Below are 26,021 nucleotides of genomic sequence, written 5' to 3' on the forward strand. Positions count from 1 at the left end.
CTGTATGACCTAATAAACAGATTGAATGTCAAATAAACAGTACAGTGAGCCTTAGGATGATTTTAATAATGGATATCCAATCACTATTGTTTACATGTGGTGTGGTTCACCTGAGAATTATATACTCTAATTTTTGGAATAAATTCCTAAAATGACCTTTAAAAATGGATTAACGTAATTGATGAAATACATACATTATGGTGGGGCTCACAGATCACCAACCATCAGCAACGCGGCTGGTGTCAGGGTGAGTAGCCGATCCGTTTCCCATTTTTATATCTTCCAGCTTCACCTCATCAACCGCCTTTGCAGCGGCGAGCCACACAAAAATCTATGGTTGAAATTCCATCCTTCGTGTGGCCCATTTAAGTTATTAATCTGGTTGATTACTGGCCTTGTAGATTGCTGGCCTTGTAGTCCAAAAGTCGACGATAGAAGCTGATAGACGGAGTGGATTTTACATGGATAACATGATGGTAGGCCCAGATACTTGAGTATTGTTCGCACTGCGTGGGACGCGGATTAGAGACTGACAATGTCAGTAGCCAAATCGCTACTGAAGTGACGTCACCAAGCTCTGTGAGCCCTGCCATGATGTATGCGTGATATCTACACCGTCCATCTATTTGAAGAGATCACTCTAGAGAAAGAACCAAAAAATGAGATAGATCCAAAGGTCAAGTGGATCCTACCAAAGAAAACAGTGGGAACAGCGACATCCACCGTTTAAAACTTCTCAGGGGGACTGAAGTTTCCAATCAAGCTGGTATCTGTTTTTTCACTTCATGTACCTGTACGTTAACTTATTAATAGCTTGGATCTCAAAAATACATCGTGTTGGGCTCTTGAAAATTTTCAACGGTGAGTGTCATTGTCCCACTGTTTTCTGTGGTGGGTCCATTTTAACTTTAGATATAACTCATTATTTTCTTCGTGCCATAAAACGATCTCATGGTGGGTCCACTGAGCTTGGTGACGTTACTTGAGAGGCGATTTGGCTACAGACATTGTCAGTATCTAACTGCGTCCCCACTGCGTGAAGGAAACGGATTGGCTACTCCCCCTGACACCAGCCCCGGAGCTGGTGGTCGGTGCTCTGTGGGCCCATCATGATGTGTGTGTTTCATCCATTCCGTCTATCTATTTTTCTATATCAATTTATGGTAATACACAAAAAATGAGATATATCCCAATCTCAAGTGGATCACATTACAGGAAACAGTGTTGAATGAACTTCGATCGTTAAAATTTTTTTGGGGGCCATAAAAGTATTGGATCAAGTTGATATTTATTTTCTCCCTTCATCTGGGTCTTTATGACCTAATAAACGGATTGGATTTCAAATAAACAGTACATCAGGCCTTAGGAGGATTTAAATGATGGATATCCAATCACTATTTTTTTCCTGTGTTGTGATCCATTTGAGACTTATATCTCTCTTATTTTACGGATAAAATTATAAAATGATATTTTAAAATGGATGAACGGAATGGATGAAACACATTCATCATGGTGGGGCCCACAGAGCACCGACCACCAGCTCCGGGGCTGGTGTCAGGGGGAGTAGCCAATCCGTTTCCTTGCGGGTGAAGCTCGATTTGCACGGATTCCGTCATTTCGACACCGTTGATATAAATGCAGCTGGTGATGAGACGTAAATAAAGAGAGAGAGTCGGAAGAAGCAGAGAGAGAGAGAGAGGAGACATGGCGTTGCAATGGATGATCCTGGCGTACGTCGTAGCAGTTGAGGCAGCAATCGCGATTCTTCTAACCCTACCATCGCCAAAGCTCGTCAAATCTCGTATCGTAGCCCTCGTCTCCCTCATCCTCCAGCCTGCCATCAGCATCGTCCCTTTCGCCGGCTTCCAGCTCATGGGTGGGTTCGACGCCTCCTCTCCCCTAGATTTGATTTTCATCGTTGATGATTTCTCTACGAAAATTACGATCTATACCCTTCTCGATTTTTCTTTTTCTATTTGATGCCCTTCTTTTCTTTTATTTATTATTTTCTGTTTTCCCATTTGTAGATATATATTGGAAGAGTGAGCACCGCCTCACTTGTACGTCCGAGGTCTGTACGGCTGCTGAAAGGGACCGCTACGAGAAATCCGTAAGTGGGCCGCTCCTTCCATCTGTTTTTATTTATTTATTTAAATTTTAATAATGATACCAGAATGCGATTTTGATTTGGGGAATTGCCGGACTGATGATTTACGGCGAATTCATGGGAGGCGAGGAAATTGTTCGTCTTGATGGATATTTAAAATGAGAACTGATCTGACCTACAGCCGGCGGATTAAGGTCCCTTCTGGGAACCATGGCCTATGATTGAGGTCCCCTGTCTTGAAATTCAGGCTGATCTGCTCATCAGGTGGGCCACACAGTATGTTATTCAGACAATCAGCTGTCTGTTTATTTTATGGTGTGGATGGCCTGATTAGTGGACTTGCCTAATTTTTGCACCAGGTGGTTTCATGTTGGGGGTCCACCGTTTGCATAGCTCCGGTGCCCGATTGAAGTGGCACAGTGGTGGGAAACATGGGGTTGCATGCTAAGTTAGTGTGCAACCAGCCCTAGTTGTCACTTGATGCATCCACTGTCTTTAGTGGGTTGGCATAGATTTAAAGAATCGTTTGGAGTATTTTTTTTATTTTTTTCAGTAGCTTATTTCCCAATTGTAATCCTATTTGATAGTTGAATCTTTTATTATCATTTCTTTTTTGGAAAGATGACAATAATTTTATTAGAAGAGTGCCAAGATGGCGCAAAAGCTATACCAAGAGCAGGGAGCAACTAGCTGCCCTACCTAGTTACTAGAGGAAAGAACAAACATTCCCCCAACAAGAGGCCCATTCAACACCTAGACCCCTTGCTCTCAAAACTACCCAACCCAAAGAGTGGCTCAAATTTTGAAAGCATCTCCCGTTTCTTTCTTTCGAAACTGTCCAAAGGCTTACCAATAAGCATAGGCGCCATATACCTTTTTGCTCCTATCTAACCTCCACCCCGTGCTAACTCATAATGAATAAACCAATAGGGCTCGATGAAGCCCAAGAGACCTTGACCTTGAACTTGGAGAAGATGCTGTTCCACAAATTACTAGTAATTAAGCAGTGAAGGAAAAGGTGATCCACCGACCCAGAATTGGCCATGTACATCAAGCAAATATTTGGAAGAACCATTCCCTGTTTTTGGAGACAGTCAACACCCTTCCCCTTCCGACAAGCCAAGAGAATAGCAGTTGCAAGGGTTCCTCCTGATCCTCCATCCCCAAGCATAAACCGTACCCCTTTGCTAAAGTACAGTTTAATCGAAGCAATCCCTTTCCAAATTGTTGAAGCCCTACACAAGGAAGAGTTTTTTGCGGACCAACCGTCTTTCCTACGACCATATTTTTTGATAATTGCATCCCTCCAAAAAGCACCTACATCTATCCCAAACCTTTAAAGCCACTAATCTAGCATTGCCCTGTTCATCACTCCCAAATCTTTTATATCCACCTTACCTTCATCATGATCTTTACACACCTTCCCCAATTAAGCAAATGAAATTTAATTTTTTTACTTCTGCCCCTTGCCACAAAAAGTCTCTTCTTAGTTTGTAGATTTTTTCTAAGACTAATTGGTGGAACATTTATGCCTTAGAGAGGCAGAATTGGTGGAACATTTTTTGAAAGCCATGTGTGGACTATTTACTTCAACATTTTTTTTTCTTCTGTTTAATGAATTTTGAAAGCCATGTGTAGGCTATTTACTTCAACATTTGTTTTTTTTGTTTTGTTTTGTTTTTTTTTTTTTTTTTTTTTTGAATAGTGATGATTTTTTTGGGTAATTGCAGAACAAATTGCAGAATTGTGTCTAGTGAGTGTCCGTGATTGGATGCCGAGAGACCTTAACTTTTGCAAATTTCCCTTTCCAAATAATGCACAATAGTTAGGCGCAAGTGTAGTGATTATGTTGGCATACAAATGGTGTATTTGGTAAACATGTATTTGTGGTCTGCAACCTTAAAAGAGGAAGCTTGACGATGATGCAAGCCACTGACATGGATGGTTCGAAATATTCAAGAGCCTAGTTAAAAGAGGGAGTTTGATGTTTGGTGGGTAGCTGATTGTAAAACTTTTGCCAAACTACCATTTAACCAAACCTATATTGCTGGGAGGAAAGCTAAGATGATGATGCTGATGATTGGAATTATTTGTGATTATATTTGAAGTAGGATTTAGTATGCCTCCAATTAAGTGTAGGAATTTTTTTTGGCAATATTTAATGCATATACATTTTTCGAGGGGTAACCAACAAGATTTATTATCAAAGGAAGGGGAAAAAAATACAAAGGGGATGATGAGTAATAATAATAAAAAAACTGTAATATATCACTAAGTTTATCCACAAAGAACTCGAGTGAACTAGCCTACTCGATAACAATCCTTCTAGAATTCCAAAAGATGACCCTTGGCAAGTTGGATTTATTCCAAAACCTCCTACCATTGCAATGAACCAAATTGTCCATGGAATGGCAAGGAGGATAAGCCAATGTAAGGAAGATCTCCTATTTCACTCCTATATATGATCGTTTCCTCTTGGGAATAGCTCCCCAATTAAGCTCAACATAGCCCATTCCACGCCAAGGAGTCTGAAAAAGCCCCACCAAATCTCTAATGCACTGGGGGCAGTGCATGAATAAATGTTCCACCACTTTCACTTCTTTAAGGCATAAAATAGACTTACTTGGAATAATCATGTTCTTTCTTATCAAGTGATCGATGGAAGCATCTCTTTCTTGCCAACTAACTAAGCAAACACTAGAACACGAAGGTGGCCCATGGTACCTTTAGATGCGATAGATGGTATCTAGGATCCTTGAAGAGAGCAAGGGAGGTGGAGATGGTTAGATAAAATGATTTAATTGAGAATTGGCCTAGCTTACTAGAATGCTAAAGCCATTTGTCCTGATGCACCAATTCAATGCCACAACTTTGTAACATCTCCATGAAACTCACAAACTCAACCTCTCTTCATTTGACAAGTTCCTAGGGAAATGGGTGCCCAAATTGCAATATCACCCACCTTTTATACCATTTGGCAAACGAGAGCGTTTTCCTTAAGAGAAAATTTTGAAAAGCCTAGGAAGGTGGCATAGATAGGTCATCCCCACATTGCCTGCCCCACAACCCTACCAAAAATGAATCCAAGTACCCTCTCCATGAAAAGAAATCGCCATTCTAAACATTGAACCCAATTTGAGCTCGACTCTTGAATTACCTGGAGCTCTATACTGATTGACATGCCTTGAGAACTAACCACCATCATCCACTCAATATTTATGAGCCACCACCCTTTTCTAATAACCATCGTGATCGTCATCCTCAAATCACGCAAGCTACTTGCCTAGTGCAATGTTCATGTACTTTAGGCTTTTGATGCCTAAATCTCCACATTCCTTAGGCTTACAAACATCCTAGTAAACCAAATGTAACTTTCTTTTCTTTTACGACCCTTGCTGGAGAAAGTCTCTTCATATCATTTTCAAACTTTGAATGATGCAGGTAGGCAACAAAATAAACACATAAACTGCAACAGATATTGGCTAAGGCAGATTTCATTAAAGTGATTATGTTCTCTAATGATTATTTATTTATGAGTTTCTACCCTCCAATGCTAAAGTGTTGGCTTTTCCTTCCAATAATTTCCTTTCCATCCTCCCACCTCTACATCCAAAGGTGTTTAGCTAGCCTGTCGATGCATAGAGGAAGTCCAAGGTAAGATGATAAAATAGAATGGGGTTTGTAGTCGAAAGTCTTGTGCTGAGGCAGACACCTTATCACTCATATAGACTCCCATCAGTTTGTTTTTTTAGAATATTATTATGTGCCTAGACATAACCTCAAAACGATAAATGACCTTTTGAAGGTTATCAATTTACTCCTTTATCTGGCTTACAAAAGAGGAGCTTGTCATCAGCAAGCTAAAGATGATAAATTTGAAAATTCTCATGCTACTCCTCAAATCTCTTGATTAGCCTTGGATTACTCGCCCTATCCAACATTCTGCTTAGAGCTTCAGTGACAATGACGGAAAAAGGTAGATAGAGGGTCTCCTCTGCCATAATTCATGCCTTCCTTTTAAAAAAGCCTTTGTTGACCCACTGACAATTGTTGAGAAGTGGGCTTCACTTAGGTACTCCATATTCAAAATTTCAAATCCTCCACTTAAAGCCAAATCCCAACAGGCTAAGCATATGGTGGATAAACTTCCAATCAAGAAAGTCGTGAGCTTTTTCTATATCTAACTTACAAGTGATAACAACTTTCCTAGGTTTATGGTGAGAATTGATGAATTTGTGAGCAATGAGAGCCCCATCCGAAATCTATAGACCATAGATAGAGGCATGCCACGCCTTTGAAAGGGGGCTAGGGTGAACCCCGGCCCATTGCCAACCCCAATTGGATTTAAGCTAATCGGCCTGTAATCTTTAACAAAAAGAAAATCTTTAAATCATTTTGGCCCTTTTTTTTTTTAAAGAATCAAGGCAATGTAGTGATATCTCTTGATAATCTTCTTGCATCAAAGAATTCAAAAATATAGGCCATCACACAACCTTGATAACTTCTTAAAGTTTTGGAAGAAGGCAATGGGAAATCCATCCAGTCATGGGGCTTTATCTCGACAAATATTTTTAATCGCTTCCCAACCCTCAGCACCTCCTCGAAAGGCCTTTCCAACCATGTAATGTCCAAATCCTCTATCCGTCTAAATCCTTGATCTGATCAAAAGTAAGATTATCCAGCCTTGTTTGAATCCAACCATCATATGATAAAAGATCATAACAGAAGTTCACAATTGAATCATATTGCTCATGTTTCTCTTCAATTCTCCCCTCACCCATGTTGCCTAGGCGATTACTTCTTCTAGCATTAGCCTTTGTCAACAAGCCGAGGAAATTATCGATCATCTCTTCATTTCCTGTCCCTTTACTGCCTACATTTAACCGCACATCATTTCTTCTCTCATCCCTTCTTGGTCTATGCCTAACGACGTGAAGGAATTATTGTGGGCCTGGCACAGAGAAGGTTCGGGCTTTAAGGATAGGATTCGGTGGTACATAACCCTTCCAGCGGTATGGTGTGTGTTGTGGAACGAGAGGAACGGTCACTGCTTTAAAGATTCCTATTCTTCTGTTGACTCAGCTCTCTCTCGAGTCTCGGCTCTCATCTCCGAGTGAGCTTCTCTTGTCAATTCTCTTGACCGCTATACCCACCTCTTTTTCATTTGTTTGTTTTTGTTTTGCTCATGTGTTTTCTTTTCTTGTTGGTTTTCGGTGAGCCTTTAATAAAATTTCATTATCCTTCAAAAAATAAAATTAAGTTCTTTTTCAACTCAAGCTTCAAAACATGACACTTTCCAAAGCGTCATCATCTCATAGAGGCTCGTCTTCTTCTTTTGCATTGACAGCTTGAATGGCCTACAATAAGCTAATCTTCTCTTCCACTCAAGACTTATTATAATCTTTCATCTTGCCTTTAAGAAAAAAAAACATCATCATAAGCCTGAAACAAGCCCATCCCTCCACTTGAAATGAGGCCCACAATTCTTTTACTTTTGGGATGGAATTGTATTCCTCATGCCACTCTTAACTTGAATGGGAAAGGTTTTAGACCCCGAGACTCTTCACAATCTAGCTCTATGGGACATTGATTGGATTCCATACGAGGCAAACAATGTTGAACTAACCTAGGGAAAGATTCTTTTTAATCGTTGATACTAGCCATTGATTGCATGAATTTGGGGCTATTTGAGTGGTCTCCAAATCGGCGGGCATTATACAAAGAGTGGACCATTACACCATCCTAAACCTGTTCAAACTAGAAAGGAATACATATTTGGAATCCTCTAAATATGTGGAATTTTCATGCATTTTATTATTATTATTATTACAGTTACACCCCGGTAATGGTAACGGTTTTTACCGTTACTGGATATGTTGGTTGTGCCTTTCAACTTCTCTTGGATGAAGCAAACAATATTGAGATCACCACAAGGGCACCACGGGACAATCCACCTAGTATTAATGCCATCTAACTCTTCCCAAAATTGAGGCTTGCTACTTGGACCATTAGGCAAATACACCAGGAGAAAGCCTGGGCCAGACCTCGTGCATTTGAACAAAACTAAAACTGAAAATATCTCCACACAATAATCTTCCTTGGCTAGACATCTGAGTCCAATACTACCAGCATACCACTGACACTCCCTCCACTCCCTCTAAACTCAGTGATACCCAATCATTGTTTCTACCATCACAAACCAATGATATCATTGACCTATCCCATGAATATTTTTTTTTTCCCTCTTGAAAAGCAGCAACTTGAACCCTTTGCATTCTAACTATTTAATTTTCCCTCTTTTGATTGTGCAACCCATTCCTCTTATGCTTCTGGATAGAGTCTTCATTAACAACTGTTTGGAGTTCCTCCTTTTGTTTTTGAGTCCTTCCTAGATACCCACAACAAAAGTTTGTTAGCTGGGACAACTGAGCTTCTAGAATTCATTCTTCCTCTCTTGTCATTAGAGGTGGGCATCGAGTCTAGTCGGACCGAGTTAGGTATAACTTGACTCGATTCAGTTTTGTCAAATCCCTGACCCGAACTCGATCCGACTCGGGACCAAGTCTAGTGGGCCTGACTTGATCCGAACCGGGACTTGGCTGGGCTGACCCGAACTGAGTCCGACTCGGTCAGAGGTACCGAGTTGGATCGAGTTGGCTACAATTCAGATTGAGTTGCTGCATCTAGCCTTAGGAAACTTTCTGGCAAAAGGCTTTGGCAAGAAATCCGCGTCCGGTGAAATCCCTCATTGCCTGGGACAGAGGATGGTGGAGGGGGATGACAGGGTCCCGCATCCGACTACTTATGCGCGGGTGGGGCTCGGAGCTGGGAATGGAACAACTTTCATTGGACTGGAATCCATGATTGAGATCAGTCCATTATTTATTCTTAACATTTAATAAACAAAACTAAAAAAAACTTAGACAAACGCACCTGATCGGCCGCTGGCTGGCTACCTGCCGGGAGTGGAGAGGAGAGGGGAGGGAGAGAGAGAGAGAGGAGGCCGAAGGGTTGCTGCAGACTAGTAGATGGGATGGGATGGCCTATGGGTGCCGGACGGGAGGGTTGGGTTTTTTCGGATCGGGGCATGTGGCGGGTAGGGTAGAGGAGGAATCAGTTTTTTATTTTATTTTATATATACCCTACCCGATACCCCAGTCGAGTCGGGTTTCGGATCGTGTTGAGTCTGACGGAATTTTGGGTCGAGTTACTGGGTTACTTGAACTCAACTCGGTTTGAGTTCGGATTGGGCGAAGCCTACTCTGTTCGGACCGACTCACCCATTCGGTTTGGGTCGATTCGGGTCCGAATGAGTTGAGTTAGGTGAGTCGAGTCGGTTCCTGCCCAACTCTACTTGCCATAGTTGATAAAATAAGACAAATTAATGAGTTCCCTTTTGCCTCACTTAACCCCCTTTACTTGAACCTGGCCTTGTTTTCCTTATTGAATGTATTCCTTTCCTCCATGAAAGGAAGATGACTTCCATTTCGTCATTGCTGCCCTGAAACGATAGCCTCATTGCTCTTCCCACGCACATGATGGGTTGGTTTGACCTTATTTGACTCTCCATGGAGTTATTTTGGAGAGGGGGAAATGATTTAGGGGCGTTGTGAAGCCAAACAGGGGGCGGGTTTTGCAGTTTTTTGTGGTCCTGGGGGGTTTGGCTGTACACCAGAACTATCGGTGTATGTGCTAATGTCTTAATCTCATCTGCGGCTTCATGCAAGGTGTTCCATAACTATCGTTACTTATACGATACATGCCGTAATGGCTGTTACGGTCCCCATAATGGCTGTTACGATCTCTGTTTATGTATTTATTTAATTTTATTTTTATTGAAAGAAAAAACCCAAGAAACTTGTCTCTACCTCGTAATGTTGAAAAAAATTCCGAAGAACCTATATTTGCCATGTAACAGACCATTACCGGGCTGTTACGGCCTTTACAGGGGGTGTAACGGGCCGTTATCGGCGGTTACAAGTCATTTTTTCCATAACAGCTATTACAACCTTACGACCTTGTAACGTGTAAGGGTCGCCACTGTTACCTTTACGTAACAACTTTTACGGCCCCGTAACGGCCTTCATAGCACACCACGGCTTCATGTGTGTGCTGGATTCACACCGTTTATGATTTGTATTGCAGAGTTGCTTCTTCTTCGTCATTTTTGTACCTTTTGGACCACTATTTGGAATGAAGTTCCTAGTTTTTTCATGTGATATGTCTGGTCTGCAGTCCTCTCTTGAGCTTCTTTGCTTCTAGGTTTTTGTGTGAACAATATGGAGGACAAGATATCGGGATCTGGTGTGGGGTCCTTTGAATCTCATCCCTTGTTGATCATTACCAATAAGTTGAATGGTAACAACTATTTACAGTGGGCTCAATCTGTCAAGTTGTTTTTAGGGGGTTGTGATGGACTCCAGTATATATTGGATGATGCTCCAAATTCTACGGACCCAAATTTCAAGACTTGGACCAAGGAAAACTATGAAGCATGGCTTGGCTGGTCAATAGTATGAAATCAAGCGTAAGTAATTCCGTCATGTTTCTAACTTTAGAAAAATGGATATGGGATACTGACATGTACTCGGAAGCTCAAAACATTTCAAGAATGTTCACATTGATCTCAGATATTGGAAGGCTCCAATAAGATTCAAGGTCCCTGAAGGGATACTTCTCTATCCTTCGAGGCATGTGGGATGAGTTAGACCTCTACCACCCTCTTCCCTCTCATTGTACTATAGATTATGAGCACGTGTGGAAGCTTCTGAAGAAACCAGAAGCATGCAGTTTCTTTCTAGGCTCAATCCTGAGTATCATGGTGTCTGGAGATAAATTTGGCGGAGAGAGAAATACTCATTGATCCACATCCTCCACTTTTGACCGCAATCCATCCTTCGAAGCACATAATCCAAAAATCTCAATCGACACGATCATAAGCTTTTTCAATGTCTAATTTGCAACCCGTCTGCTATAAGAATCAATGCATTCTTGCGCCACCAAAGCCGAGTCCACTATTTGTCTCCCTTCCACAAATGCACCTTGCGCTAATGATATAGCATCCCCAATCACCACCCTAATCTAGAAGCTAGGATCTTAGTTAATATTTTATAAGGGCCTCCTAAGAGACTAATAGGCCTAAAATCCCAAAGCAATTCTGCTCCTTTTTAAGGAATCAACGAAATGAAAGTAGCTCTTAGGAATTCATGAACGAAACCAATCACATCTTTCTTCACCGCTTCCCAAAATCTCTGAAAAAAAGCTATAGGAAAGCTATATGGACCGGGGGCTTTATCACTACCTAACTCTTGAATTGCTGCCACTATCTCTGACTCTACAATGGGACTTTCCAAAGATGCCACTACTTCTGAAGATATGGAGTGAAAATCAGATTATCCACCTTAGGCCGTTTCCAACCATCTCTTGAAAGGAGATATTGTAGAACTTAACAATTGCTTCGCAAACCTTTTCTTTACCTTCAAACATGTTCCCATCAACGACCACCGTCTTTATCCTATTTGTTCTTGCCCTTGTACTAGCCATAAGCATGGAAAAACTTGATATTTTTATCCCCTTCTTTCAACCATAGCACCCTTGACTGTTGTCTACATTTAATTTCCTCCTTGTTCTAGATTTGTACTTGGCTCGCAAAAGTTCTTGCCTCACTTTCTCCTGTTCCGAAAGATCTTCAAATTCTTCTTTGGAATCAAAAGCTTGGATTTCCCTCAAGATCCTGTCCGTTTCCTCTTCGCGACCCTTCAAGGCCTCTTTTTTCCACTCATTAATTTTACCATTCAATAGTTTCATATATATATATATATATATATAACGAAACCCGTCTCACTGTGAATGGAGAACGAGGACCACCACTTGACTACCTTTTCCGAGAATCCTTCTATTTCAAGCCAAGCTAAGCTCAAATCTAAAGGGGCGTGGGCCCCAATCTTCCTCTTCCAATTCTAGGATAATAGGGCAGTGATTGAAAGTGGGGTTTAGGCAATCCCCTTTGATAAATAAGAGGAAATTTATTGATCCAATCTGGGGAAAGTAGAAAGCGATCAAGTTTAGACTTAGATTGTTGGATCTGGCCATTAGACCAAGTGAATAAAACTTCCCCCATTGGCAAATCAACTAACTTGTTCTTCGTTATCCACTTTGAGAAGTCTTTCATACTTTGAGAAACTCTGCCCCCATTTGATTTTTTCGAAAGAAAATCTCACCATGTTGAAGTCAACACCCACACACCACGGTGCATCTCATTTTCTACGACAAGAATTCAATTACGCCCAAAAATCCTTTCTTTGGTCTGTTTGGTCCATAAACTGCTAAAAAAACCCATTGAAATCCTGAAGATTTATCTTTGAGCAGAACCGAAGTTGAAAATTTGCCTTTCCAATAGTCTTCCTCACTCCAACGAGAAGAATTCTAAATTACTAGTATACCCCCTGTTGAACTTGTTGCGTCTAAGTGCTCCCATTGTTTCTAATGCCCCCATTCCCATAAAGAGTTAACAATGCTCTGATCGATAACGTGCAATTTAGTCTCTTGAAGTGCGACCACTTGCGCCTTATACCTCTTACAAACATCCTTAATTAGGATTCGCTTTTGTGGGCACCCCAGACCCCTAATATTCTAGGATAAAACCTTCATTGGAAACCACCTTCACCCAAAAACCCTTTATCTGCAATTGCAATTGCACCGTCCAACGCTTTTGTCATCTTAGACTCTAGATCAAACCTGACCAATTCTTTGCCTTCCTACTCTAGTTGTGGCTCTATCTGCCCTTTTCCTCCACCCACTTAAACAACGCCATGTAATCTTTGGGCCTATCACCAAATGTCACCCCCACCATTCGTGCTATCTCTCCAGTAACGATTTTAATTCGTTTCATACCCCGGGCCATCAAAACCTTCATGTTTTGGCTGTCTGAAATCGTAGCAAAGAAATCATCTGCCAGAAACTTCTCTGACATCACTAGAACCATCTGACTATTGATCGCACGCTGGGCCACTATTTGCACACTTGAAATATCTGGAAACTTCTTCCCCATAGCTTCCTTTCTTGTGTCCTGAGATTGCGTTGCCAAATTTCAAACTACTGATACTGTCCTTGAAGCTTCAAGAACTCAAAAGGCTTGATCTAGTATGAAGGGAGTCTCCTCGAAACCCTCTGGACTAGTTTCGTGATGTTGGGGGTCACTCGAGCAAATCGCATCCGGAAAGTCGATCTGTTGTTGATGGCCTGCAACCAGATCTCGAACCTCCCATCCTGGACCTCCATGATCCTCCCTAAAAATCACCAGTGGACCTATTTCCGCCTCCGCATGATGACCGATTTCATTTCTGGCTGAGATCGCGTAATCTTTAATATTAGCTCCAACCTCCCTACTGAACCCTATTGAAAAATGGTTGGGATCCTTGGTAGAGACGAGCTTAATAAGGAAATTTGGTCACACACATCACCTAATAAGAGTCTCATGTGAGCTGGATTCCACATGTTGACCCACTTCAACACAGGTACTCGACTCACATCCTCGGTTTCTCGCGACCTCCTTTTCCTTCGCAATTAAATCCTCTGACTTCGTTGACTGTTGAAGAGGCCCCCACACCTGTCACTCGCTCATTCGATCTCTCTGGCAAAACAAGTCGCTGGCCAATGGGATGAAGGCACGCACTTTTGGTAATTCCCGATGGTCCGTTGGAGCATGCACATCGTGCATCTTCATTGCTAATCTTCTCGACCGCCATTAATGCCATCTCTGCTCCTTTCGCAACTACTTCTTGATCCCAGACCTCCCCTACGACTTTGATTTTGACTATCGTAGGCCCAATTTTTAGCCAAATTGATTTTGGGATTTGATTGAACTTTTGAATCTTAATCAAGATTCTAGCAAACTGCAATTCTTCACTATCTTCTTTTTAGGATCGACTTCAACAACAAAGCCCAAACATCCTCCAATCTCCCGGATATTTCAGAAGCCCATAACTCTAGAGGGATATTCCAGAACTGAAACCATTTTTCCTCCTCGAACATGGACCTATCCTCCCGTTGCTGGATATTGACAAATGTACCTTTTGTCATCTTTGAATCCACTGCTAGGACTGATTCAAGAAACTCACTACAAGTGAGGGAGATCAGGTATAAGCTTCCTTTAAGTTGTTTTAAAACTGTCTTCTTCCTCCACCCCTCTGCAATGGGATGCAAACCAAACCAAAGTATTTCTTGTGTAATCCCCTACCGAACTTTGACGACTAAGTTGTTATTGAAGTATTTCATGGATTCGTAGAGAAGCTTCTTGTGAATATGCACTTTCAATCCCTCCGATGATACAACTTTCCATACCCATTTATCTTCTTTGACTTTAAAGACTCTCTTACCTTTGAGCCCTGTTTTAAATCTTGGTGTGGACTGTTCTCCAACACTTCTTTGAAGGATCTTCCTTGTTCCTTACCCCTTTGACAACTGCTTGTCCCATGGCCTGTGAGAAAAAACCTTTTTTCATTTATTTCCTTCCTTTAACCTCCGACTTTCCTGAAACCACTTGCTTTTCCTTTTCCGTGTTCTTAAGCTCCGGTCTATACCTAGCCTTTTGAACGCGCAATGTAGTCCCCCCAAACCTTTCTCTATTCAACATTTGCACTGCCTTCTGAATATTTGCTTTTGTCAACATCTGAACGAACACGAATCCTCTCAGCTTGCCTGAATCCCGATCTCGAGGTATGACTACCTCCATTACTATTCTTGCTTGCCCAAACACCCTTTTGAAGTTAACTGGCATCCAACCTTTCGGGAAACTATCGACAAATAGTGTTGGATATTCCAACAGCTTTTGCTTCCCCTTTTTGACACCCCCTGTATATTATTTCTTCTATTTGTCACTCGTTTCCATTCTCCTGCATCTTCTTCTGCACCGGAATCGTCATTAGCGCCTTCCTGCTCTGGTACTGGTTGTTTCCCTTTATCTACTTGCTTGGGGTTTCCAGCCCGTGATGATAAGGAATCTCCAATCTCGCCTCTCTCTCCATTCTTGACTGTCTTTTTCACAACCCACAAATCAAAAGGTTAGGATTTTGCCATCTTGAGTATCTTTTTAACATCCCTCAAATCAAAATGTTAGGATTTTCCAGCCAATCAAACAGTATAGTTAATGTCCTATCAACTCTAGTCAAATAGTCCACTTAATGTTGGTGTTTGACTAGTCAAAGTTATTAGTAATTAGTTAATATGTGAAAGAAGGAAAGTTATGGCCCGTTTGTTAACATTGAAAAAAATCACTTATCGCGGAACCCAGAAAGCGCTTTGCGTTAAGTGTTGTTTGTTAATGCCGAAACTTGGAAAGTGCTCTGTGATTTTCCTTAAAATTTTCAGCGATGTAGGCATGGTTTAATGGTGAATACAGAATGTGCTCTGTTGATTCTTCTAAAAAAGAAAAATTTTGCTTCCAAAATTGCCCTTGCGCACATTGCCATAGAGTTTTTCTCTCTCAAATAGATTGCTTAATACACAACCCAACTTTTAACATGTGGAACTTCTTTGGGCCCCACCATGACTTATGTGTTAGATCCACACCGTCCATCAACTTTTCTAGATCATTATAGAGCATGAACCTAAAAAAACGAGGCACATCCAAAGCTCAAGTGGACCACGCCATAGAAAGCAACGAGAATTGAACAACCACCGTTGAAAACTTCCTAGGGTCCAATGTGAGGTTTATTGGCCATCTAATGTCTTCATAAGGTCACACAAACCTGGATGAAGGGAAAAAACATATCATCTTGATCAGAGCCTTCAGTGGCCCCAAGAAGTTTTCAATGGTATTCGCCTAATTTCCACTGTTTCCTATAGTGTGGCCCACTTGAGCCATAGATCCGCCTTGTTTTTGGTCTTATGCCCTAAAATGGTATGGAAAAATAGATGGACGGTGTGGATAAAGCATATACATCACGGTAGGCCCCACAGAGCCCCTAACAGGACTGTTCAACTAGGTCTTAGTGGGGTAGTACCCAATCCACACTTGGATTTGGAAACGGATTGCATGGTGTGCTGCACACCACTGACCTCCCTGGCGTGTTAATGTTACCAAGTTTTGTGGGCCCCACCATGATGTATGTGTTATATCCACATTGTCTGTCCATTTTACGAGATAATTTGAGGGTATGGGCCCAAAAAAGAGGCAGATCTGAAGCTAAAGTGGACTACACCACAGGAAGCAGTGAGGATTGGATGGTTACCATTGACTTCTTGGGGGCCAAAGAAGTTTTGAATCAATCTGATATTTTTTTTCCCTTCATCGAGGTCTGTGTGACCTCATGAACATGTTGGATGAGAAATAAGCATCATAGTGAGCCCTAGGAAGGTTTCAATGGTAGGAATAATTGTCCCCACTACTTTCTGTTTTGTAGTCCACTTGAGCTTTGGATCTGCCTCATTTTTGGGCTCATGACCTAAAATGATGTCTGCAAATGGATGTATGGTGTGGGTATTATACATACATCATGGTGTCCCCCACAAAAGTTGGTGACTTCAACACACCACCGAGCACACCACATGATCCACTTCCCAGATTTGCTGGTGCAGGTTTGGTGGATCTCGGATCTCGATGTTGATTGCCTACTGACGATACTAGTAGCATGGTGGCTATTGTACAGTGCTCTGTGGGCCTCACCATGATGTATGTGTTTTATCTACGCCGTCCATCTATTTTTCCAGATCATTTTATGGCATGAGATAGATCCAAATATCAAGTGGACCACACCACAAGAAAAGAGTGGTAATTGAATGACCACCATTAAAAACTTCCTAGGGCCCACCATAATGTTTATTTACCATCCAACCTGCTGATTGGGTCACACAGACCTGGATGAAGGGAAAACACAAATATCAGCTTCATCCAAAAGTTTTGTGGTCCCCAAGAAGCTTTTAATGGTAGGCGTTCAATCACCACTGTTTCCTGTGGTGTGGTTCACATGAGATTTGGATCTTCCTTATTTTTGGGATCATTCTCTAAAATGATTTGGAAAAATGGATCGACAGTGTGGATAAAATACATACATCATGGTGTGGCCACACAGCACCGTACAGTAGCTACGGGCTATTGACATCTCAGCAGGCAATCCACATCCTTGGATCCACTGAGGTGGGTGGGACCCTTGATTGTGGGGCCCACTGTGATGCATATGATTACATCCATGCCATCCATCTGTATTGAAAGCTCATTTTAGGCCATGATAAAAAAAAAATTGAAGCAGATCCAAATCTTAGATGGACCATAGTTCAGGAAACAGTGTTAATTGACCATTAAAAATTTCTTGTGGGCCACAAAAGATTTGGATCAAGATGATATTTATGTGGTCTCTTCATCTAGGTCTTTATGACCTTATCAACAGGTTGGATGGCAAATAAACATTCTGATGGAATCCATTAAGTTTTTAACGGTAGGGATTCAATCAAGATTGTTTCCTGTGGAGATGGGCAAATGTGTCAAATTAACAGATTTCAAACATTTCATACGTTTGTTAACAAACAGGTTATTTCAAATTCATTACTTAATTTTCAGACTTTTAACACTTTCACACAGTTACCAAACAGGTTTTCAGACTTGGGATTCAGATTTCAAATTCAGGCTTCAGTCTTCAGATTTAACAAACAGGCCCTTAGTTCCATCAGACAGCTGTCATAGACAAGTTTTCTATAACTTGCATTGCAAGCCATTCATGCCTTTAAATACTAGCTTGTTTTTGAGTTTTAGGAATAATTTTTAATAAAGCAAACATCAGTTATTTTCATCTGTTTTGGTGCATCTCCAAGACTTGAAAGCAATGTCATCAAATCACATAAGTGATTGCGTGCGATAGCGGGGGCTGTGCGCATATGATCTCATAGCCCACAAAAACATTTTTTTTTTTTTCTTGAAAAAGTAAAAAAGAAGAAGAAGAAAATCCAAGGAAACATGGAAAAATATGAAAAACTATTAAATAATATGTAAAAATGCTACAAATGTAGGGTTTTTTTAATAGTTTTATTACCAACTTCATTAAAGTTTTTTTTAATATTTATTATACCTATTAGACTATTTAGTTGAAAATGATGTGAAAAAAATGAACGCATAATTGCATAAACTCGAACGAATTCAACTAACAGCTACTCAAATGAATGGCCCAAGTATCAGACTAATCACATTTAAGTAGTTGTTAGTTGTGTAGGAATCTTTAATGAAGATCGCCCAAGTTTTAGATCAATTACAACTACTCAATGATGGGAGGTATTATAGTAGAGAGAGAGGCTTTAGGTTGCTTTAACCTTTAAGGCATATGTGGTCCAAGTACCCAAAATGGCATATGCGATTGCATATGGCAACATTGCTTGAAAGAAAGTGCGACATCTTATTCAAATCCATGTAAGGTGTGGTGTGTCTCCTTACCCTTGTTGCACAGGTTGTGTGTATCAACTTGTAGTTATCCCCGTTATTCATTTGTCTTTATTTTCCTTTTGATTCACATGCATACAATCTTATCCAACCACTGTTCCAATTCTGTTAGTTTTATAAACCCTAATTTTTAGTTGTCAGCCAAACACATTCAATCCTTTAAACTGACATCTATGGTCTGCAACCATAACTTGTGTGTCAAGTTACTCCTATTCCCTATCCCTTATAACCTCCAAACCAGTTCCTGCAGCTAAAAATTTGAAACTCCTTTAGACTTTGACGTTCGAGAACGGAAACTGAAATTTTAGCTTTGATTACCCTTCTGGCATCACATTTCCACACAAACAACGTTTTCTTCCTTTTGCATTGCAGATTTAGGATTTAGCCTTTGGGATCTAGCTTTCATTTATTATAGTCTAAAACTACGTATCCAATCCGAGGATATTAGTTTTCATCATATTCCCAGAGAGGCCAATTGTATTGCAGATTCTCTTGTTAAAGATGGAGTTCGTTGATCTTGTTTTTGTTTAGGGACTACGTTCCATTGTCTTGATGGACCCTTGTCCTTCTTTCCCCTTTAGGCCCTTCTAATGAATTATTGTTATGATTTAAAGAAAAAAAAAAGAAGAAGAAGGAGGAAAACAAAATCTAACCCTAATAGCTCCTAAGAAAAGACATTTACTTTTTTCCCCTCATAACCAGATAGGGCCTAAAAAACATCATAATCTGTTGAGTACTCCACAAATATTGCTTAAGGTACATGGCCCTACCAAATCATCTCAAGCTTGGCATAAAAGACTTACCAAATGAAGAATTAAACTAAAAGAGTCTTTAAGTATTTTACTAAGATTTTCTATATAGCATGCGTATGATGCGATATATATGGCCATGTGGTAAATATGGGACATTGCTTTTTCACAATGCCCAAATGACTGAATAGTTTATATGCAAGGGCATAAATGGTTGTCGGTTAGACTTGTGGGCCCCACAAACCATTTGTATGGTGTATCCAGCCCCTCCGATTGACTCTGTGGGCTCCATAGGTCAATGGGATATTGGATGGGCCATCCTTTGGATCTGTGGGCTTCACAGTTTAATCAGGCCATAAATCATGGTGTCAATGCATTCAGGCAGCAGTGGTCCATTGTGGACCCAGTTTGGAGATAGAACGGTCTTAGATCACCCTCTTTATACAAAATGTCCCATGCCTTGGTCTTCAACCTCATACCGAATTGATTCAAGTCTGAGAGGCTTATTGCAAGGTGGCAAGTACATTTAGACACCAATGCTTATGTCTTCTACCCCTCCTAGGGGGCTTTTTAGCCTGTCTTTGACGATTGATGGGAACTGTGCAATCCTGTATCAATTCTAAAATAAAAACAAGGAAGCATTTTCTTTTCCAACTTGGACTGTTTTCTTCGTTGATTTCTTCAACCACCTGATCAAGCAACGTAAGTTACAAATTCACATCTTTAAATTGGTTAAATGCTTGACAGATTTCAAAAACAACATCCAGCACTGCTATGCGCGACAAACAAAATCTTTGTGTCACTGCAGCCACCTGAGATTATTTTAAGTCCCTTTTTTCACCTTGAATTGTGTTTGTATCTGTAGTTCAGTTATCTTAATTATGCTGAACATGGCTTAATTGCTGTTGATGTGTTCTATGCAGATTTACAAGGCTCAAAGGAATGTTGTTCTCTGTGTTGCTGCATGCCTTCTTTATTGGTAAGAACTGAGCAGTGTTACCATCTCAAATTGGCAGGAATGTAGTTAAAGAAATGGCAACGTGGTTCGCATAACCATTCACCACACATGCCTGCCTGGCACCCATGTTTGAGATCTGGTCATTGAGGTGGGGTCCATTGTGAATCCTTTGCCCAAAATCCTTGCTGGTCCATTCATCAGAAATGAGTACATTGAGCTGTTGATCCCTTTTATAACCATCCATCTTCTCATTTTCTCAAGCACCCGTGGCCCACTAAATGACTGCATTGCCTATTTTTGGGTGAGAGCATGTTCATGGCGGCCTCATCTAATGGATGCTTCCGATCTCTTAACAGTGCCAGCTTGGATGCCTGTATCAAATATTCTTTTAGCAGTGGTGACACTGTCCTTCTTTGTTGTGGGTTCAGGTGTGTCTATCGCATTTGCAAGTATCACAAGGAGATTCAGGATTTGGAAGAAGTAGAGAAGAGGTACAAAGAAATGTAAGCGTTCTGCTAGCCCACTACAATTCTTCTGTGGATGAGGTGGAGGTAACTGAATCATGCACATTTACGTTGTATGAAAAGTTGTGGTTATTGGTAGGAATGTTGCAAAGCTATTCAGACTTTGCTTTTGCCGTTGCATTTGTAGGGCTTACAACAACATCTTTGCATTTGTTAATAACATCCCGACAGTGAACAGAACCATTAATAGATGAAACTTTTAGTAGTTTTTGATATTCTTTTTTAATATGAAACAATGATACAGGATACAGCATGACTTCTTATGTTCCTTGACATACTGTTGAAGTGTATGTTTAACAATGTTTTAAGCTTCGCACAGACATGAAGTTATTGCTTAAATACTGGACAACTTGGGGCCCGTTTGGGTATACCCCGAAATGTGAATGGTAGTGCATGTGCATCCTGCCAGTCACGTTGCGAACAGTGCCCCTCCCACAAAATGCAGATGGTTTGCATATATGCTAAAAGGTCACATATTCTCATTTCGGGCAGAGTATCTGTCACCTCCACAGTTTGGGTATCCCTGAATTGGCCCTTAGGTTGTGTTTGGATGTCCAAATGAGTAGAATTTGGGCGTTTTATTTGATCAAGATGAAACGACAGCAGGTAATGTTTTCTATTGTTAATGATTATGCAGTCCTGGAATGACAGTAGGAACGTTTGGAAAATAGAGCAATGGTTCACTTTCAAACCTAGAAAAGGCCCTTGGTCATGACTTGTATGAATTGATGAACGCCCTGTACAAACTCTTGGCCCCACCATTTTACAAAATATGAATTTTTACGAGTCTTTGGCCAGTTATTGATCCTTGATCTGGTTGAAATATAGATGATCCCGTAAGTAGGGCAGAACAAGGGTCCGGCTCCATGGCTCAGTGGTAGACAGACTCTGTTTCAATGCTGAGACCAGCGATCGAGTGCCTATATGGGTGGGTGGTAAAAAAAAAAGTAAGCGAACTCTAAAATTTGGTTGACTCGACTTGATCAGATTTCAAATGGAGCCGCCACCAGGAAACTGATGAGTGTGCCTCGATTCCAACTTGACAAAATTTGCTGAGTCGACTTCTTGACTCTGTTGGCTCGACGTGACTTACTGACTTGGTTGACCTGCTGTGATTCAAATAAAGTCACTTGCTAGTTTTACTGTTTTATTTATTTATTTATTTAAAGTAATTGCTGTAACTCGAATAGAGCTGCTCACACATTAGCGAATAAAAGGAAGGTCATCCACCAGCATAAGAAGAGCTGTGCAAGGCTATTCTGGATGTTTTGCATATTTATCGCCACAACTATTTAAATATTTTTAATTTAATTATTAAAAATTGAGTAGTCTGGTAAGGATTGGATTTTCGTCAAATTGAGTTGACAATCCAGCTGGATATAGAGTTGAGTTTTTGAATTGCTCGACAACGAGCCCGGCTAGGTTATAAACAGGCCAAAATGTCAGGCCTGTGCTTGACCCCATTTAATAACTGGTTCTTGATTCAGGCCCAGGCCTATTCTTTAACATCATAAATGGGCATGTTCTTGGCCCAGCTTAGTATTGCAAAACCTTAGGCCTGGAGCCCAGTTTTTCACATTGAAGGCCTGACCAGTAATTTTTTTTGAAAGGATGTGTGCTGGTAAAGAGGCCCTTGATAGAGTGAAATGGTGGTGAAGGATTTCATATAGCTGACCCTAATTTGTTGGGATGAGGTTTACATGATGATGAAGACGAAAAACAGCTTGGGGCTGGAAAGGTAACACTGGCAACCATTCTATCTTACGGGATCGTAACGAATGTAATGGCCGTTACATCCTTTGTAAAGACTGTAACGGCTTCATAAACATTCATCATGGGGTTTTTTGTGTATATATATAAAAAGACCGCAATTGTTGTTACAACTTGTATCATAAAAGTATCGATGGTGGCCGCACTATTATCATTACGGAATACCTTCGATTGGATATAAACTATCAGTGTTTAAAAATTTACAGGGCAGTTATTGCACCAATCCCTGCATTTGATAGAAAGATTCAGATCGTGGTTCTATATTCTCTAGATGATTTGCACGAGAAAATAGGCACTTTTCCCATCCTGTTATATATATGGATCTAGATTAGTTGGAAATCCCTCTTAATGAACGAAATTCTTGAGATTTTAAAGAGATGTCATGGAAAGTAGAGTATTTTTCATTGCAAGGCGTGATGAGGATTGTGACAGATATGGCCGAGATTTTGAAAATCTCGTCACATCTCGCAAAAAATTATTAAAAAGAATTGTGATTTTCTCATGAGATGTTTTTAACTTTTTGCAATCTTATTGTGAAATTATCACAGCTTTAATGAAATAAATATTTAAAATTTTAAATTCAGTTAATAATTAATTTCAAAATTAATATTAAATTTATATTAAGTAATTTTTTAATATTTTATTTTCAGCAAGATTTTCCCTATAATATGACTAGAAAATTGTCAAAATTGATAATATCGCGAGAAATTTCCATGTGGGCTGAGAATGAGATCTGTTCCCTTTCCATGAAGGACTTCTATCCACTTTGCAGACGTATAAAAATCCAATCGCCAGTATCCAATGGCACAAAATGTCTTCGTACAAATGATCATAACCGTTGATCTAATTTGCTTGTTTGTACAAACAAGATCAAATTGATTAAAAAAAAGAAGGAAAAAAAGAAAAAGAAAAAGAAAACTAACAACACGATTGCTACTGAATCAGCCTAATCAAGTCATTTGGTGAACAACAGATGTGGGCCACAAAGGAAACCAACCGTTCATTTGAAAGACATCCTTTCAAGGGTATTTATGCCATTTCATCCTTAAAATTAGTCGAACCTTGATTGAAATACTATTTTATTGCAAAAGCAAGATGACTTTTTGATGTAAATTCGTTTGGATTACAAGAGTTTTGCTAAGCGCAATGCACTTGTACAAGTTAGGGCTGAAAGTCGGTTGGGTTGGGTGGGGTTGGTGCTCAACCCTAGCCCAACCCAAGGTTCCTATACCTCAACTCTAACCCAACCCAACCTCGGATTGGGGGTTGGGAATTCCTGACCCAAGCCCAACTCAAGTGGGCTCAGTCGGGTTAGCCGGGTTGATACATGCTAATATTTTTGTTATTACATTGGTATATTATATTTCAATACATGTCTTATTATTTGTATTTATAATTTTATTAAATATATATGTAATTATTTATAATAAAGAACTTCATTTTTTCTAAACAAACAAGATAAAATATAGGATTACTCCCTTAAAAGTAGGGTTGTGTAGCACGCAATCTATTTCGGACAGAGAAATCTGGCGCATCTTGTTATCTTGAGTCATCGGAAATTACGTGGACCAATGAGACTCAGTGGCACTAGAATTTATTGTGCCTTCAACATAGATGATCCACACTTAATTATAAATTATTACTAACTTATATATGGATCGGGTTCAGGTTGGGTCAAGCAACCCGAGACTTCAACCTCAGCCCGACCCAAGTTTGATCAGGTTGGTGTTTGTATAGCCCAAGCCTAGGACTGAACCCGAAACATCGTGCCGAAGCCCAACCCAATGACCGGTCGGTCAGGTTGAACCCGCCCAACTTTCAGCCCTAGTACAAGTCAGCTAATGCACATGCCACCACGTATGCCAGCTTGGCAAATTGGTGCAATATCCAAGCCATCCATCAGAAGGGTACCCCTACATACATTCCCTACCCCAAGAATCATGTTGGTCCACTGGTCAGTTAGCTAGAGTTAACTGAAAAAAATTGTATAATTTGGGAAAAAATCGGCTGAAGTTTTCTAACCCGTCCCATTATTTCTATTACCATGACACACCTGCTGAGTGCACCGGCTTTATCTTTCGATAGTAACATCCACGTGGTTAGGCCAACGTGATGGGTGGTTTGTGTATTAATGCACTGCAGACTAATGGTTTAGGGTGACAAAATATAATGGAAATTTTTTTATTTAAATTTTTCCGTAAAATTCATGTACTAATTTTACGAACCCCTGAGATAATCATTTTTGATTTATAGAAAAAACCACAAAGATGGTTTAGAAATTACATCCATGTGATTGGTCGCGATCACGTACCAACTAATGTTGAAGATGATCTCTCAACTGAGAGAATATTTTCCTAACCTAGATGCAGTGAAAGTATTCCTCTCTCTCTCTCTCTCTCTCTCTCTCTCTCTCTCTAAATTTCGAGGGGGGATGGTGGATGCCGATGCCTCTCCTACCTCTCATATGAAATATGATCTATAAAAAGGAGGAGTACATGTTTCATGGGTGCACCCAGTATGGTGCTCCATCACCGTATGTACTTCTTTGTAATTTACTGTGAAAGGTATGTCAATCCGCTTCATCCATGCATATACTCATGATTTATTTTCTCTATGTGTATCTATTAATGATCATATACGTGCCAATCAAAAGTGAACCATTAGATCTGGGCCATAAGGTTATCATTAAGTGTGATTAAAATAGTTTTTACAGTTAAAATAAAACCTTAACAGTAAAAAAAACCCTTGAAAACTGTTTAAAATATTTCAAGTGTTGGGCTTAGCTAAAAAATCACTTCATGAGTCCTTAATTTATCTATATCAAAGCTATAAACATGTTCCTAGCTAAATCAATGAATTTTTTGTTGGTCCGTGCAAGAATCAATGACTCCTGATAGAAGTACCAAACTATGTTTACTTTATTAGCCCATGCACGAATCTCATAAGAAGAGCTAAAGCTAACCAGTTAAGATCGTGACTATTGATGCAGTTTTCCGACGGACTCTCCTTAGATGATCCTCCAGGACCTGCACAAAAGAAGGTGAGAGACAAAGGATACCCTAGCTAGTGCACGGGACCCTCTGATGCCTAAGTCAGGTTCTGTGTCTTTTAAAGGAGATGATCCCTTGGAAAATAATCACCAGTTGTGTTTTGTGATAGAGTATGCGTATGTTACATTGGCTAGATGTATCTTTATTTATAGGGGAAGGAAGACCATGCCATAGGAATTCTTTCCTGATATGTAGGAGATCTTCCGCATAGGTTTCCAGATCTGTCCGGGATCTTTCCGAGATTGTGGTTGTCCGAGATCATCGGGATCTGATTCTATCTCTCGAAGATCTTGGAGAGATCTTTAGGCCGTTGGAGGGATTCCCGGACTAGTAGTTTAGGAAAAGGTCGGGTGATAGAGGTGCCAGATACAGTAGGGACAAGCAATACTGAGCCTTCCGTCAGATCAGTATTTATCTTGTTTAGAGGTTATGCCCAC

At 40.4% G+C, this 26,021-nt stretch overlaps 1 protein-coding gene across 1 annotated transcript; it reads left to right on the forward strand.

Moving 5' to 3' along the window:
- Positions 1–1,629: 1,629 nt before the first annotated feature.
- Positions 1,630–20,977, forward strand: LOC131227160 (uncharacterized). The gene is made up of 4 exons (XM_058222890.1): positions 1,630–1,876; positions 2,028–2,110; positions 20,206–20,261; positions 20,669–20,977. Exons 1-4 carry the CDS (start codon positions 1,705–1,707, stop codon positions 20,745–20,747), a joined length of 390 nt encoding a protein of 129 aa, XP_058078873.1. The 5' UTR covers positions 1,630–1,704; the 3' UTR covers positions 20,748–20,977.
- The last annotated feature ends 5,044 nt before the right edge of the window (positions 20,978–26,021 follow it).

The sequence above is a fragment of the Magnolia sinica genome, chromosome 15, assembly GCF_029962835.1.
Source record: "Magnolia sinica isolate HGM2019 chromosome 15, MsV1, whole genome shotgun sequence".
In the NCBI taxonomy this organism is placed as follows: domain Eukaryota; kingdom Viridiplantae; phylum Streptophyta; class Magnoliopsida; order Magnoliales; family Magnoliaceae; genus Magnolia; species Magnolia sinica.

Bases quoted from the DNA above. Each gene is read 5' to 3' on its own strand.
- LOC131227160 (XM_058222890.1), top strand. From the start codon at position 1,705: ATGGCGTTGCAATGGATGATCCTGGCGTACGTCGTAGCAGTTGAGGCA. The intron at 1,877-2,027 runs GTGGGTTCGACG...TCCCATTTGTAG, and splicing joins CGCCGGCTTCCAGCTCATGG to ATATATATTGGAAGAGTGAG. The intron at 20,262-20,668 runs GTAAGAACTGAG...TTGTGGGTTCAG, and splicing joins GCTGCATGCCTTCTTTATTG to GTGTGTCTATCGCATTTGCA.